Below are 15,986 nucleotides of genomic sequence, written 5' to 3'. Positions count from 1 at the left end.
CATCATATCAGACCAACAGTGGTCTCAATTATAATTTATTTTTATCTAAATATGTTTAATTTTTATACACAAGATATGACGCAAAAACTGACTGTACTCAACTGTACTCGAACGAGTACGGCGCGCGCGGCGGCGACATTAATGGGTTAATAATAATAATACGTTTATTTCAGACCACTTATTTCGTTAAGGACGACTTCACAAAATTTCGCCAAGTCTATTTTATGAAGGAAAAAGGAGAGGTTCATGAGAAACTTGAGCAAATGTTGGCAGAGACAAAGGCTACCTACTGGATATATTGTATAAGAGATACTCAGTGACAATGGAGGTATTATAAGTGCCAAATTACTGGTCAAAACTGAATAAAATATTTTTGAATTTGATTTAGAATACCCAGGTCAAACCGGATGCAGTGCAAGGTACAGCACAAATAATTATTGAGAACAAGGGAATATTTGGCATAAAATATTGTCAACTTGCCAATCCTTTTGTGAGCAGTGTTCTCTTTAATCTTTAAGGTGTTGTTATTATGTTTGTTGTTACCTAACTATTTAATTACGTAATAAGGTATAAACCTGTGTAATTAAAATAAATAAATAAAATAAATAAATAAATTTGGAATCATAGTCCCACTGCCAGTACAGAATCTGACTAATCCGGTACACCTTCACTTCAAGCCTATGGATAATGTTGTCCAAAAAATAAATTGCTGATCCATAATATATCTCAGGATGGTAACAGTTTTAAAGGATTGAATTTGAAGGATTTTGTATTGTCTCTCGCTCATGCTTGGAAGTGTATTTCATGATTTCATCCTTGGGGCAACGGTATTTGGGGGAGTATAAAGTATGTCCTACCAGCAGAACAAACAGCCAAAAACTGAGATGGATGACATAAGGTCTAAAATTATATGGTGAATACATTGTGAATATTATAAACTTTATGTATTATTTAGACCATTATAAAATATTGAACTTTAAACCTTTGAAAAAGAGGCTGACAATAGTGACAGAGTTTCTTGCGCTGCTTCTTCTCAGCACTGGCCCATTTGTGTCCTGAAGCAGTGGTAGGGTTAATACTGGGACGTGTAAAAGTGCTTTTTATAAGCCTATTTAAAGAAATAAATGAGTTTTATGAGTTTTTTTTATTGTGATTTCCTTTCTGTTATACAAGAATGGTCTGTAGTTTCAATTACAATAGAATTGGAACTTATAAGATTTTTATAAGACCAACCAAAGTGGAAATAATTGAGGAAGAAATAATTCAAAGAAAAAGAACTCTATGAGAAGCCAGTGATTTATCAGGATTGTGAACCTGGTCATAAGAGAATCGATTCAGAAAGAACAAAACCATCACCTACAGAATAAACAAAATACTAAATATATCTAAGTACCGACATCAACCACAATTATTATTGTTTGTATGAATAAAAACATTTATTTTGTTAAAATTCTTGTTAATACTCTGATAAACAACAAGACAAGACAACCCAGACGCACATACGACAAATAAAGTAAAATTTAAACCAAATTAGAACGAAATCGATTCATTTGGAGTTTCTACCCCTACCCTCCGACCATTCAATAAAATTAACTTGAAGCCCTTTAATAAAAGGTTACGAATTCCAAGTAAATGCAACTTCCACGCGTGCATTTTACGTTATTTGTGATAAACCTTGACAAAACCAAGACAACACCTCAGAAAAATCCAACGAATTCCATGATTTGCAGATTTTCTAGATCTCAAGTAGGAACAAACGAACATGATGTTAAACGACACAAGAGGTAATTCAGAAATATTTCCCAACGGTAACAATAGGAACTGTTTTTGAAAACCATTTTTACAAACACCAAGATAGATCAAATACAATAAATTAGCGAATCTGCGATTCCAACAAGAATCACAATCAAACAAGACCCAGAACAAAAAACAATGGCGATTGACCGGTAGATTTGTCTATGGTAGCGGAGCCGGCTGTCAGGCTGTCATAGACAATTATTAGTGATGACCGCATGTCTGAATCGAGGACTAATTTTGACGATTCATTAATCTTTAAATTCTAATGGTTAAAGTCTTGCAGAAATTATACCGGTAAGTCGTGACAGTTATTTCAAAATTAAAGGCAAGTCTTTCAGACATTAAAACGTTTGTGGTTTGACCCTATAGTTGTGATTCAAATATAATATAATTATAGCTCGTTGGTTGAGAGTTAGACGCTAGCTACCACAGATAACACAGAAAAAAATTAAAGCTGTCATGTCATTGTCAAACAAAAATCTTGTTTTGTTTGTTGTTGTTTTACTTTTACACGTATTTTTATATAAATATTGTACAATGGACAGTGAAAATGCAGAAAGAGAGTTATTGCTACCTCACCACGAACAACAGTCGCTGTGTACCACGCGTTTGCCGTATAGACAAGGCCGAAAATTAACTGCTGTTAAGGTTTGTTTAATTTCGATATAAACACCCTTTTTAATCAAGAAAATATGTTGTAAAAGGTATACGATTCTTAAATTTACATCAAAAGTTCGTTGTGTAATTATAGAAATAATTTTGTGTGAAAATAATATACAAAGTGGTGAATTTAAGATCTTCCTCATTATTTTATTCTATCATACCACATAGGTCCTTCTTACCTTCACTGATGACTGTTAAACAGTATTATCTAACTACAGACAGAACTCCGTTGCTGTCTTGCTCCTCCAACTGCTAAAAGCCAACTTTTTTGATGCTTACTTACATTGGATACTTCTTTTCAGGTATACACTGTCAATAACGAGTCCAATCACCTGCTAGTGTTTGGAGTGCCATCCCTAAACCTTCGCCAGGAAGCCAAAGCGTTATTCGCAAAGTTTGGTAAACTTTTGCAATTCAACATCAGCAAAGATCATGCGGCTGAAGTGTTTACGGAGACGTACTATGTTTTGTTCGAGAAGATACAGTCGGCAAGACTAGCAAAACGTATGTTAGACACGAAGAATTTCTACGGAGGCTCTCTGCACATTTGTTACGCACCTGAGTTGGAAGATGTCAGTGAAACCCGCAGCAAATTGTTGCAGCGTCAAAAAGATGTAATATTCCGGCTAAGAAATCTTCAAAAACCAACAAATATTAAGAAACCATTACTTGAAAAAGTTACAGAAATGACTGTTGAACATGTTACAGCAGATGATACCAAAAAATTAAACATGGGTGATATTAACACTATAAATTTAGAAAATAATACCCTGAAAAGGAAGAAAAATCAACCAAAGCAAGCTCAAGAGAAACATTACAAACCCTGTTTTTTACCGAGTGATTCCAAAGCTTCCAAATTGAGTAAAAAGTCTAGTAAGAATCACAATAATGATGTTAAAGAACAAAGTAATTTAAAAAATAGTGACTTTAGACTACATAATGATATAGAAATAATAGATTGTACTTCAGCGGACTTGGAAACTGTTACTAACATTAACGAAAGCCCCCAAGACTTAGGCAATATTGAAATAGACGGACAGAGCAATAAAATAAGTTTAAATGATCAATTGAATTATAATAATTTTGGTAATGAAGATATAAGAAAAGTCCCCTCCAAATCTGTAAATAAGATTAAGTTTAGTTTAAATAAAAGATAATTGTTATTAACTAGCTTTTTATTTAAAATTCTACAATGTGTTGGTATAAGATCATCATCATTTCAGCCACTGGATATCCACTGCTGAACATAGGCCTTCCCCAATGATTTCCATAGTGACCTGTTGGTAACGGCCTGCAAGCCTGGCAGCCTGTAGTCATAAGTGTGGTATAAGTTACATGTACTGTTACTAACATTAACGAAAGCCCCCAAGACTTAGGCAATATTGAAATAGACGGACAGAGCAATAAAATAAGTTTAAATGATCAATTGAATTATAATAATTTTGGTAATGAAGATATAAGAAAAGTCCCCTCCAAATCTGTAAATAAGATTAAGTTTAGTTTAAATAAAAGATAATTGTTATTAACTAGCTTTTTATTTAAAATTCTACAATGTGTTGGTATAAGATCATCATCATTTCAGCCACTGGATATCCACTGCTGAACATAGGCCTTCCCCAATGATTTCCATAGTGACCTGTTGGTAACGGCCTGCAAGCCTGGCAGCCTGTAGTCATAAGTGTGGTATAAGTTACATGTACAAAAATATTAGTATTGTAGACTTTCTATCTACAGGATGTCCCAAAATTAGCACGGTACAGACACTGGAGGTAGCTGAGCCGAGGAGGCATTGAACAAGCCAAAATGTCCATAAAAAAGTTTCATGAGTTTTGAGATGACCAATTTTCATAAAACTTGTTCGATACCTCTTCAGCTCGTATACCTCTGGTGTCAAAGTTACGTGCTAATTTTAGGACACCCGTATTTTCAAAACCCCTGTGCCTTCCTTGCTGCCTTCGGACACCACACCTGTAAAGATAAAAGCGATTTATTTTTTCTCATTACAGTGAAACTACTATTACTACTATTCTCACCATATTATCTAGTTTTATAAAAGCGCTTTCTATGGGTATTTCGCCAAAAATGGTCAATTTTGCCTAATTTCCTTGGCACGAATTTTATTTTTGTTTTTAACTATTTTTAGTTTCCCATTGCATTAAGTAGTAAAAACTAAGCTAATATATCTAGAAGGGGTGTCATAATTCGTTTTAGAAACAAAGTTATGAGGTCATAAATTTTTGGTAGCCAAGGAAATTATTATAAATATTTTTTTCTCTAAGTTTTCTTCTGTGGTTTGCTTTTTTTTTGTTCGACCTATTTTTGTGTACTTTCGCAAGCAAACATGCCAATGAATATTATATCATTACGACCTTTTTACACAACTAAGGAAGATAAATGCAGTAGATTGAGTTAAAAGTTAAAAACAAGTTTTTCTATATCTATTCTGATACCTATTTCTTAAAATGTAAATTTTAAACTTATTCCAATAAAGAAATACTCAAAATTTGACTTTACGCCGAATTATTAATGGTCTTTTATAATTTCCTAGGTCATTTTATGCCACGGAAAACAAGGAAATTAGGACCAAAGAAATTAGATTTATGCCTAAAAGACACCACAGACAAAAACCTATTTACCCTATGCATTTACTATTTAAATCATGGGTTTACCCCTACAGATACTACATTTGTGTAAATAAACAATAAAATTAATCCATTGTTTATTTGCAAAAAACCGTCCAAAGAAATTGACTTTTTAGTAAACAAAAACCCAAGGAGGGACCTATTTATGCGATTTGTCGCGAAACTGATCAACGACGTACTGTCCTGCCTCAATGGCCTCTTGGGACGAAATGGCCGAGTGTAGTGGTGCAGTGCGTTACATTCCAAGTTTTTTTGTTTCGTTACAACAATGGTCGAAACGAAGACCCAGGGAAATTATACTTTTGACCTGGACAAGAACTTAACTTCACTTTATTTTCTTCCTATAAGTATTTGACATTTAAAGTTTTTATTTTCCGATAGCCAAACGTTTCTCAAATGTAAAGAGAGTGCTATTAGAATTAAATTACGCTTCAATTTGTTATAATGAGCCTTCATTTTGGCAAACAACAGTAATGGACATAACAAGGAAATTAGAAAAACGACTTTTGATTAAGTTTTTCTACGGTATTATTTGTAGTTTCTTCTATTGTAATAGCAAAAACAAATAAAACTTTTGATGAACTTTCCCATAAAAATAGTTTTATACAGATATATATAAAAAAACATGTGTTCGCCTGCCTGGACACAGAAAATTTACTGTTTCGGCGAAATACCCCTATACAAATATTGAACTAAGATTTTTTTTTACCAATAGAACTTTGAATCGAAAAACCGTAAATACGAATACCATCATCACTCGTTTGATGAAACAGTTCGATTATACAATTCAGTGACATCACTACCCACTGTCACTGTCATTTCCTACATTCAGTTGTTTGTTATTGTCGACATAACCTATAAACCCCACGTGAATTTGTAATTTTGTGATAATATAAATGGCAGATTGCTTGTAAAATGCCCAAACTTCACATAGATGAGGTCTACCCTAAAGACTCTACCTATCAAATGGTAGTAAACTTCCAAAATGGGTACACAACTGAGAAATTTAAGTCGAAAAGTTGTTTGCTGCTCAAAGACAAGTTTAATGGCGAAAAATCTGTTGTTACTGAGGTGTCCGGGCTCGTTTATGCTGGAAAAGAAGAGCAAGAAGATCTAGGGAAGACGTTGATACTGGCGAGGAATAAAATCACTGGGAAAGTGCGAGTCATTGAAGTGGGAAATGTGGAATTGAAACCATACGTAAAGCAAAATAGCGATCAGAGTGTCATAGGTTTAGACAACAGTAAGCTTGAGTTAAGTAGGAAATTTGGGTCTAAGAAGCAAAAACAACACATGGAGCAGAAGGAGAAGCTTAAAATCAACGTTCAAACTGTCACCGAACAAATGCAGAATGTTACGGAAAGTGTGACAGAGGACCAACTGGATATATCGTCTTATATCAAAACTGATTCGGATGATTTCTACATACCGCCCATTAATCGACAGGCAACATCGGCTAGAGAAGTGTATGACATGTACAAAATACTAAGCGAAGATGAGTATGAAAGAATTTACAACGAAATAAAAGATAGCGATTATATGGAACAGATTCAACCGTGGATAAGAGACATGATCGCAACGAAGGATCTATCAAAGGAACACACCGTTTTAGTTGTATATGCGAGTACGTTATTAAAATTATTCAGCACTACAATGAGAGATATCGTTAAAAAGAATTATGTTGCGTACTCATTATCGCCTACATTAAACGATATCCTTCTCAAGAACTTCACGACGTTTTCCAACGGCAAACGGAACCGACCGATGCCATATAAGGATAAAACTTTCTGCCATGTATTAGTGTTCCTGCTTATCGTTAATAATTTCAAATGTGATATAGATGAATTGAGTAAACACATGAAATACAGCGCCAAGACTATGATGACGAAGTTTCGAGTTATCGGAGCGACTGTAGTGACGATGGGTGATAAGAAAATAGCACAGCTCAAGCTACCGTTGGCAACAGTGACGAATATGAGGCGGAAAAGCGCGAAGTTTTGATGTTCACAAATATATGACTATGTTACTGTTACTTTGGTGTTTTATTGTATCAGTATAATTTGGAAAATCAATCAGCTGCTATATTCGCCTATGATATACATATATGATAGCTTACAGCAGCCGTTTTTAACACAATCGGCGTCAAATAGTATACCTAAAGTAGCCAAAAAGTTCGTTACATGTCTTTGTTAAAAGGAATTATCCTTTTGTACCCTTTGCACCACCGGCCTGCACCACTGGTGGTGCAAAGGGTATTTTTAAATCCCTCTTGCACCACCAACAAATAGTGCTGTGCTACCATCGACTGTAAAACTAGTAGTAGACTGTAAAATACTTAATAATTTACTTGTTATAAATAAATCAAAACCTACCTAAAAGTTTTAATTTGTGTGTGTGTAAGTGCCTATAAACATTTCACTTCAGACCCACGATACCCCGGGCCTACATCCTACATACAACGAATAAAGTACCAGGGCAACATAACCATAAAGGAGCTATTTTATGATACATGTTTATTTCTCGGATCAACCAAGAAGAATTTGATATAGCTCCTTTATGATTATGTTGCCCTGGTAAGTACTTTAGGAATTATTCGTTGTATGTAGGTATGAATGGTTGTTATTAATTTTTATGTTATGTTGTCAAATCTGTCCAGTAGTTTCGGAGCCTATTCAGTACAAACAATCAAATCTTTCCTCTTTATAATATTAATATTATATGATTATAGATAATCGTTTTACAGTTAATGGTAGGGCGGCACTATTGGTGGTGCAAAAGGGATTAAAAAATACCCTTTGCACCACCAGTGGTGCAGGCCGGTGGTGCAAAGGGTACAAAAGGAAAATTATTAGCATAAGGTTGTGTTGTCAACGTTGGCCAAAAAGTAGTTCGACAACTATTATTTGACGCTGACTGTACGAGTGGCAACATGGGTCAGTTATAATTTCGGAATGCCTTCATAGAGCGAAATAACGTGATACAGAAAAACGCTAAAGCGTACAGTGGCGGACTTAATACTATAACCGGTTCGCTACCAGAGCCCCGATTACGGTAATTTTTAACGTCAACAATCCAGACACGCTTCTCGATTCTGCGATACGATTGGTCGTTCAACAGCGTACGTCAGCTGTTTTGACCAATCGTATCGCAGAATCAGAAACGCGTCTGGATTGTAGACGTTATAAAAGTTACCGTAATCGGGGCTCAGTAAAGCAATAATTACAACTGTCTTGTTTTGCCACTACTATACAGGGTGTTGAAGTTGGGTTACCTACGCCATATCGAATGACAAATGATCGAAAATCATAATATCGAATACGTTTCATCGAACGATCAAAATATCGAATGCTCAAAATATCGAACGTTCAGAATATCGAACGATCAAAATATCGACAGTCGATATAGACGTTTTTATTAAATTTCATCTACCTTGCTCGGCTCTGGTGCATGGTTGTGTTTGGTCATACAACTTTTCAACAAATGTTCCTCGGCTCCTTGCCGAAGGTAGATGAATTAAATAAAAACGTCTTTATCGACTTTCGATATTTTGATCGTTCGATATTTTGATCGTTCGATATTCTGAACGTTCGATATTTTGAGCATTCGATATTTTGATCGTTCGATGAAACGTATTCGATATTTTGATTTTCGATCATTTGTCATTCGATATGGCGTAGTAGGTAACCCGTTGAAGTTACCTATTTATCTAGCTTTATTTTACTGAATAATAAACACAATTTGTGATATGTTATTTATTGGAAGAAATAGTATAGGTACAAAATGAGTATAATGCTGGTAAATAATTTTTAGAATACAAAACTATTCTTATACATAATAATAGACTAATATATTATTATAAAATACACTGGGTTTAAATGATAGATTAATCAGACCTTTCAGAGGGAAATAAATCTTGTGACATCAACAACACAGTTCATAATTTTAACCGTCAGCCTAGGTGCAGAACACAGACTTATAGTTGGGCCCTATTCTAATTTGTATGAAGAATCGGCCGATACTAAATCGGTGTAGTGTGCGCACTTCCTATGTTCATAGTGGTCAACAATCGGCCAACTGAAAGTCGGTGGTCTGCGCCTTAGCTAAAAGTTTCTTGATAAAGTTGTAACATAACATACCTATTTATTACCTACTCAAAGTGACAATACATTATTATACAAATATCGTAGAATAAAAATGTTTTTTTATTACACAAATATTCATTATACATGATATTATTTTTTATTTACAGACTTCACTTAAACCGGCGTCACACATTAGGCACATTAGCTATAAATTATTAAAGTCAGATTCCATATACCAACCAATGCGTAGATCGGTCTTGGCATTATGTTTATGATCAATATCTGACCCAAAACTGACATTTCCCCACACATTTAACTTTCCCCCGGGACAAACTTGACCTTCATTGGTTGGGTTTTTATGGCAGTCAAGCTGTATATCCTGGCTACACAGGAGTTGCAGCGGTGGGAACGAGAGGTGGGAATAGTCCCGTTTGACCTACACATTGGTCAATTGGTGTTAGTCATCGTCATAATTTCAGTCAAGACGTCTACTGCTGAAATAAAATATCCTTGGACATGGTTATAGCAAGGAATCGTACATCTCACTGTTTTCTTAGATTTTAACGTAATAAGTTAGGTACTTACTTTGGAGATAAAGTCCGGTCGCCGAGCACATAGAATTTCGTCCAATGACCCCAAGCTACCCATCCTTGTCGCTCGCGCGTAATTACATTACTGTCGCGACAGTGCGTTTATGTAGTTTATATTGCTGTCGCGACATTCTATCTGCTCGGCGACCGGACTTTGGTACTTATTACTCCACGTCGAGATGGTAAATAAGGTTCCAGCTCTTGTATGAGGTCACACACACACACACTTATTTAGGCGAAACAGTCCGACGAACTCGCGCTCCGGTATTTCGAAGGCTATTTCCAAGTTCCGAAGAGCCATAATTCGTCGACGATGTAAAATACTCTCCATAACACGGGCGAACATTTCTTCATATTCCTCGGTTCCTCACTGATGAGACACATACATAATATAGTGTTCCTCCATAAAGCCCGGTCTGTGAGCACGTAGAATTTTGTCCAATGACCCCAAGCTACCCATCCTTATCGCTCGCGCGTTATTATATTGCTGTGCGTATAGAATGGCTGCTTGGAATGCCGAACATAGGCTTCCCCCAATGATTTCCACATCTCCCGTTTGGTAGTGGCTAGCATCCAACGCCTTATTTACCTTCATGAGGTCGTCGGTCCACCTTGTGGATGCCCCACGGTGTATTGGATCCGAGAATATAATGTGGAGCCAATATGCATACCCAATGTGTGACGCCAGTATTAAAAACTAAGGCCTAGTTTCTAAAATGAGATCTAAGTATGAACTTTTCATTAGCTAAATAATCATCATTGAGTAGAAGATTGACTTCAAGCTTGAAATCTCAAATTAGATACCGGGCCTAGCCGTTAGCTTGCTGTTATACAGGGTGTAAAATTATTACATATATTCAATAACTAGCTGTGCCCGCAACTTCAAAAAACGGAAACTGCATCTTAGCCTATGCAGGCTACAGACTTTTTTCAGCCGTTAGTTTGGTCGCCTTTTAATTTGAATGAGGAATCGGCCGACACAAAATCGGTATAGTGTGCTCAATTTTATATAGATTACCTGCCCAATTAAACTATCTATCAGCCAACAAAAAGTTCCACGTATAGAAAAAGTCCGGTCGCCGAGCATTTAGAATTTCGTCCAATGACAAGCTACCCATCCTTGTCACTCGCGCGTAATTAAATTACTGTCGCGATTGTGCGACGGGCGGCCGCAGTGAGTGTGAGAGTGCGAGATCATTATAATTACACGCGAGCGATAAGGATGGGTAGCTTGTCATTGGACGAAATTCTAAATGCTCGGCGACCGGACTTTACCTAGCTCCGCAACGTATAAATTCTAAGGAGACACCGGTTCAGTCTTTACAAACATTTCTTCATCTACAATTTCTTCCTTGATATCACTTGTCGTACTTTCCGGTTCCATTATTTCATGCAAAGACCCAAAGCCCGCGAAAGACGTTTCATCATCGCTCATTTCTGTGGTGCACAGCTCACTGAGAATCATTTTACCCTTTCCAGCGTCATCATTGACCAGTTTATACCTTTGGATGTAATACTCCAACGAGTTATATGAAGCCAGACAAGATTCGCATTTAAATATAACAGACTCTTTCGAATGCTTCAACTTCTGATACAGATTAAAGTGCTGATCGTCGTTGAACTTTTTTATACATTCTTCGCAGTCTACATTAAAAATTCGACGTCGAGAACCAAAAGTAGCAAGTTCGTCGACGTCGAATTCGTCGTGGAACTTCTTAATGTGTCTTTTCAGAGTCTTTCTAGTGCTGAAGTCTTTTATGCAGATAATGCAACGTGGCAGGATCTTTTCCTTCATATTAGGCACGACGTTCACGTGGCACAACTCGTTATGTTGCTCAAACTTCTCTTGGCCTTTGAACACCAAATTGCAGACCTCACATTTGTAAATCTCATCCTCGGCCAAGTGCTTCGTTTGCAAATGAATCGTGAGCGCTTCTTTCGAACTGAACGATACTGAACACAAATCACAAGGAAATGTGTTCATGTTGAACGAATGCAACAGTTTCAGATGGATCTTGCACGATTTGGCCGATTCGAACCTCTTATAGCAAATGTGGCACTGCGGAAACGTCACCGAGTTTGGATGCTTGGTTCGCACGTGTTTCCTGAGACTGCGTTTCTCTTTAAACAGCGTCTCACACTCGATGCATTTGTACCTCTGCATGCCGAGATGCGTGTACTCAATATGCCTGCGGATATTCCTTTTAGATTTGAATTGTTTCTCGCAGTAGTCGCATTTCGACCACGAATCGTTGTTGTGCACGATTTTTATATGCGACGCTAAATAATATTTGTTGCTGCATATTTTTCCACAGTATTCACACTCCATTGCCTCATCTGTGGTGTGTTTTAGCTTGATATGATGCTTCAGCGATCTGTCGCTGTAATAAATTCGGTCGCAATGCTTGCATTTATACGAATTGCTGTCGGTTGAATCCTCTATGTTCGTAGATGTGATATTTGAATCAGCAATTTGAGCTTGTGGGTGGAAGATTCGTGTGTGGAACTCTAAGCTGGATATATCTGTGAATAGCTTGTCGCAGTGGCTGCAAGGGTTTACGTTCGCCGGCGGCAGACATATCTTCTTGTGATTCACCATCGATTCTTTGCTGTAGAACTTATTGAAACAGACGTTGCACGTGGACAGAGAATATTCTTTGTCATGATTGATCCTCATATGGTCTTTGAATTCGTAGACGCTGCCAAATGAGTTGTTGCAGTACTCGCAGTTATAAAACACAATGTTTTTGCTCTTAGACTTATTCATTTGCTTCAGTAGCGACTTCTTGCAGTACTTATAAAAAGCTTTGAACGAATGTTCGTTTTTGACATGCCTGCGCAACTGAGATTCTTCCTCAAACGTTTTCGAGCAGGAGACACATATGAACTCGTGCGATTTGCTAGAAACCACATCGCTGAAGTCCACAGAGTTGGAATCTTGTTTGTGGAAGAAGGACGTGTGACTTTCTAAGTTCTCTTTACCGTATAGAACTTTGTTGCAAAACTCGCACGTGTATTCGTCATTATCGGTGGTGTAATGTCGAGTACGGATGTGCCTTCGTAAGCTCTGGTTAGACGTGTAAACTTTAGGGCATATATCGCAACGAAATTCCCCTTTCTCGCCATGGTACATTTCGATGTGTCGTTTCAGATTTCTGTTGTTAGTGTACACTTTAGCGCATAAATGGCATTTTATAGACCCTTTTTCGGAGATGTTATGCGTCGCTTGAATATGGGCGATCAGGGAATGCTTCCCTTTGAAGACCCGATTACAATCATTGCATGTAGGATACTGAACATCAGGGTTATGGAATTGGTTCATATGCCGTTTCAAATTCCACTCTGTAGTGAAAACTTTCTCGCAGAGCCCACAGCGGATCCCCTGGCTTGTGTTTTGGAGGTGTACGGTGATCATGTGGGATGTTATGTTTTGTTTTCGGGCGAAGATGTTTCCGCAGATGTCACATTCTGGGGACGGTTGGCCGTAGCGGTTGTGGCCGCGAGATAAATGGAGCTGTAGTCCGGCTGGACTGCCGAAAGTCTGGTTGCATATCTCGCAGTGGCAGGACGCTGAGAGGTGACAGTTCTCGATGTGAGTTTGCAAGTTGTACTTCCTGGTGAACGCGCGACTGCAGTAATCGCAGACGAAATCTAGAAGGTTTTGATACATGATGTAGCTTACTTAGGTTTTTGAGTGTGTTACCTGGAACAAAGAAACATATGTTTAGTTGTGTTACCAATTTCACGCAGTCCAGTCTCGCAATTTATGAGCCTGTATTGCAAGGATGCAAATTGAAGGAAGACTCCAAAAAAATCCAGTTATGGAGGTAACAGTGGTAACTATAGGGTGGCAGGACTGGCAAAATGCCACGGGCCCCCGACCTGAGGGGGCCAAGCTAATCGCACCCCTCACGATGATCTCGGGGCTCCCTGAAAAATAAACGCTAGATACGCCAAGGGCCCCATGCACAGAATTTGCCACGGGCCTCAGATGGTATAGTTACGCCACTGGGAGGTAACTTGTTTCAAACTATGTGTATTGATTTTTCACAACAACTTGAGGTATTGAATATGGATGTAAGGTAAGTCAATTTTTTTTTTGTTTAAGAAAAAATGTATTGAATTTACATCAAAGGTTAACTTGTTAATTATTTCGACATAGAAGGTTGAGATTTCAATTAAAGGAGGTTATGGGCTTGAAAGAAAGGGAACACCACATTTTATCAAGCTACTGAAGTTTTTGACTAATCAAGGTTCTACTGTATAGTAACTTTTGTCTTATCACCAGCTCTGTACGAAGTTGTCTCAAAAATCATTAATCAAAAAAGTTAAATGAGAGCAACAATTTTACAACAATAAAATAAAAAAACGCAAAACTATCCATTCACTGCTAAAGACAAACTCTCTCTTGCAACTCACGAAGGCAAGTGAGCTTGTGTGTGTATGTGTACATGCAAATTTTTGTATTGTTATTCCATTTTCTTCCATAAACTTTGAATTTTTGACGAATTTCAATATCTAATTACTACATGTGATATACCATTGGAAAGAAGAAAAGCTAGAGATGTTTTAAAGATCATAGTCAAATGGGCGAATTTGTATTCTTAAAATTACCTTACCTATACACCCACGAAGTTTGTCTAACCTTCCGCCAAACACCCTGTATGTATAGTTAATAAGTTTGTAAATTACTTGTAATTTTTTTTTACTATAAACTTCGATGCAGTCCTTATTTTGGTTAGTAACAAATTTGAACTTAGAGACTATGTTAGTAGGGTTATTAGTAACAATGTTAGAAGTATGCTAGAATCACTTTGAAAGCTTAGGGTCTGTTTTTTTAGTGGTCATTAAAATGCCCATTTCTTTGTCCATGTCGCAGGCAAATTGTATGATTCCGCATTTTACAAACGGCGTCGTCAGTTTACAAACGCTCGCTGTTCTATGAAATGCCGAAGGCAAATTGGCGACTCGTTCAATTGATAAAATTTCGACTATGATTGTTGCAATAGGGTGACCATCATAAAACACATGTTGGACAAATCAGACTTAATTTCAGAAATCAGGTAGGTATCTATTCAGGTAAGACAAACCTAAGATACTTGCTACTCCTAAAGTAATTAAAATATTTTCGTAATAAAAACAACACTAAACTAATTTAAACTATTGACGTACGTACCTAGGTAAAACTATGACATACAATAAGTTTCGATAGTCAGTCCTTTAATTCTTACATTTTAATTATACCTAGAAGAAGTCTAGAAGACAACACAATATTTTTTTAAACCAATAATATTCCGCAGCAGTCCACCACCAGTCCGAGCACCAGATTCCATTGTCACCTTAGCGTTTTTTACGTGCCGGATAACCTCAAAAACTATTTCATTTTTCCATAGCTTTTTCACTGCTCCTATTTATGAATCGTAAAATATTTTTAATTCACTAAGTATAATCAATGTCTTTTTATGTGAAAAGTCCTTTGAATACGTAGAATTTGCACTGTTTTCTGTATCACAACACCACGACTCGACGCCATTTTTCTTGTTTTGATTAGCAGCGCCTCGCGTGGTAAGAAAAAGAACTAAATACTTCAATTTGCCGCGGCATTTTGTAAACAGCAATTGAATTGGCTATCAAATGTTTTGGCATATTATAAAGTGCCCAGGCAATTTACATTTTGCCTTCGGCATTTCATAGAGCAGCGAGCGTTTGTGAACTGACGACGCCGTTTGTAAAATGCGGAATCATACAATTTGCCTGCGACATCTACAAGCGTAATTTCATTTATCTTCGACATTACTTGTACACGTAGAAGGTCTAAAGGCCAGTCAAAGTTTATTAATTTAGCTGTTACTTACTCCACTTCCATTTTTTGCTTCGTTGAGTAATACGGGGAGTTCACCACAGCAAAATGCAAACTTCTTTTTAACTGCATTTACAGTTTATAGCATAAACTGTTAGTTGTTGTTGTTAGCTACGTAATATAGAAACTTAGATTAACGTTAGGGAATCACAAATAACAATTACGAATTAAAAACTGAGAAATAACAGCGTAAAGAATTTTTTCTTTGCGATTTTTGTTGATCTTTTTTGACAGATTGTTGATTTTTTTTCGAGCAAGTTGACAGTTCGTCATTGTCTATAGTTTAGTAAAGCTTCATTACATGAGCCATTTCATAACCTACATGGTATTGAGGAAGAAACAGACGCAAAAT

The 15,986-nt window shown here is 36.9% G+C and overlaps 3 protein-coding genes across 3 annotated transcripts; 2 read left to right on the top strand and 1 right to left on the bottom strand.

The window, feature by feature from the left end:
* Positions 1-2,245: 2,245 nt before the first annotated feature.
* LOC114354587 (uncharacterized) lies at positions 2,246-3,617 on the top strand. The gene is made up of 2 exons (XM_028307053.1): positions 2,246-2,445; positions 2,763-3,617. The coding sequence occupies exons 1-2, from the start codon at positions 2,257-2,259 to the stop codon at positions 3,615-3,617; spliced, it is 1,044 nt and encodes a 347-aa protein (XP_028162854.1). The 5' UTR covers positions 2,246-2,256.
* A 2,290-nt stretch (positions 3,618-5,907) lies between these two features.
* Positions 5,908-7,134, top strand: LOC114354586 (DNA-directed RNA polymerase I subunit RPA49). The gene has a single exon (XM_028307052.1). It carries the CDS (start codon positions 6,018-6,020, stop codon positions 7,101-7,103), a length of 1,086 nt encoding a protein of 361 aa, XP_028162853.1. The 5' UTR covers positions 5,908-6,017; the 3' UTR covers positions 7,104-7,134.
* Positions 7,135-10,957: 3,823 nt separating this feature from the next.
* LOC114354588 (zinc finger protein 729) lies at positions 10,958-15,879 on the bottom strand. The gene is made up of 2 exons (XM_028307054.1): positions 15,630-15,879; positions 10,958-13,477 (listed from the first exon to the last, which is right to left on the bottom strand). Exon 2 carries the CDS (start codon positions 13,442-13,444, stop codon positions 11,072-11,074), a length of 2,373 nt encoding a protein of 790 aa, XP_028162855.1. The 5' UTR covers positions 13,445-13,477; positions 15,630-15,879; the 3' UTR covers positions 10,958-11,071.
* Between the last annotated feature and the right edge of the window lie 107 nt (positions 15,880-15,986).

This window comes from Ostrinia furnacalis, unplaced genomic scaffold (genome assembly GCF_004193835.3).
Source record: "Ostrinia furnacalis isolate ACB-3 unplaced genomic scaffold, ASM419383v2 OfSCF2077, whole genome shotgun sequence".
Taxonomy (NCBI): domain Eukaryota; kingdom Metazoa; phylum Arthropoda; class Insecta; order Lepidoptera; family Crambidae; genus Ostrinia; species Ostrinia furnacalis.
The sequence above is the reverse complement of the archived record's forward strand: the minus strand, read 5'-3'. Positions and strand labels throughout refer to the sequence as shown.

Excerpts from the sequence above, each read along its gene's own strand:
- LOC114354586 (XM_028307052.1), top strand. The coding sequence starts at position 6,018 with ATGCCCAAACTTCACATAGATGAGGTCTACCCTAAAGACTCTACCTAT.
- LOC114354588 (XM_028307054.1), bottom strand. The coding sequence starts at position 13,444 with ATGTATCAAAACCTTCTAGATTTCGTCTGCGATTACTGCAGTCGCGCG.
- LOC114354587 (XM_028307053.1), top strand. The coding sequence starts at position 2,257 with ATGTCATTGTCAAACAAAAATCTTGTTTTGTTTGTTGTTGTTTTACTT. Across the intron at positions 2,446-2,762 it reads GAAAATTAACTGCTGTTAAG|GTATACACTGTCAATAACGA; the intron begins GTTTGTTTAATT and ends ACTTCTTTTCAG.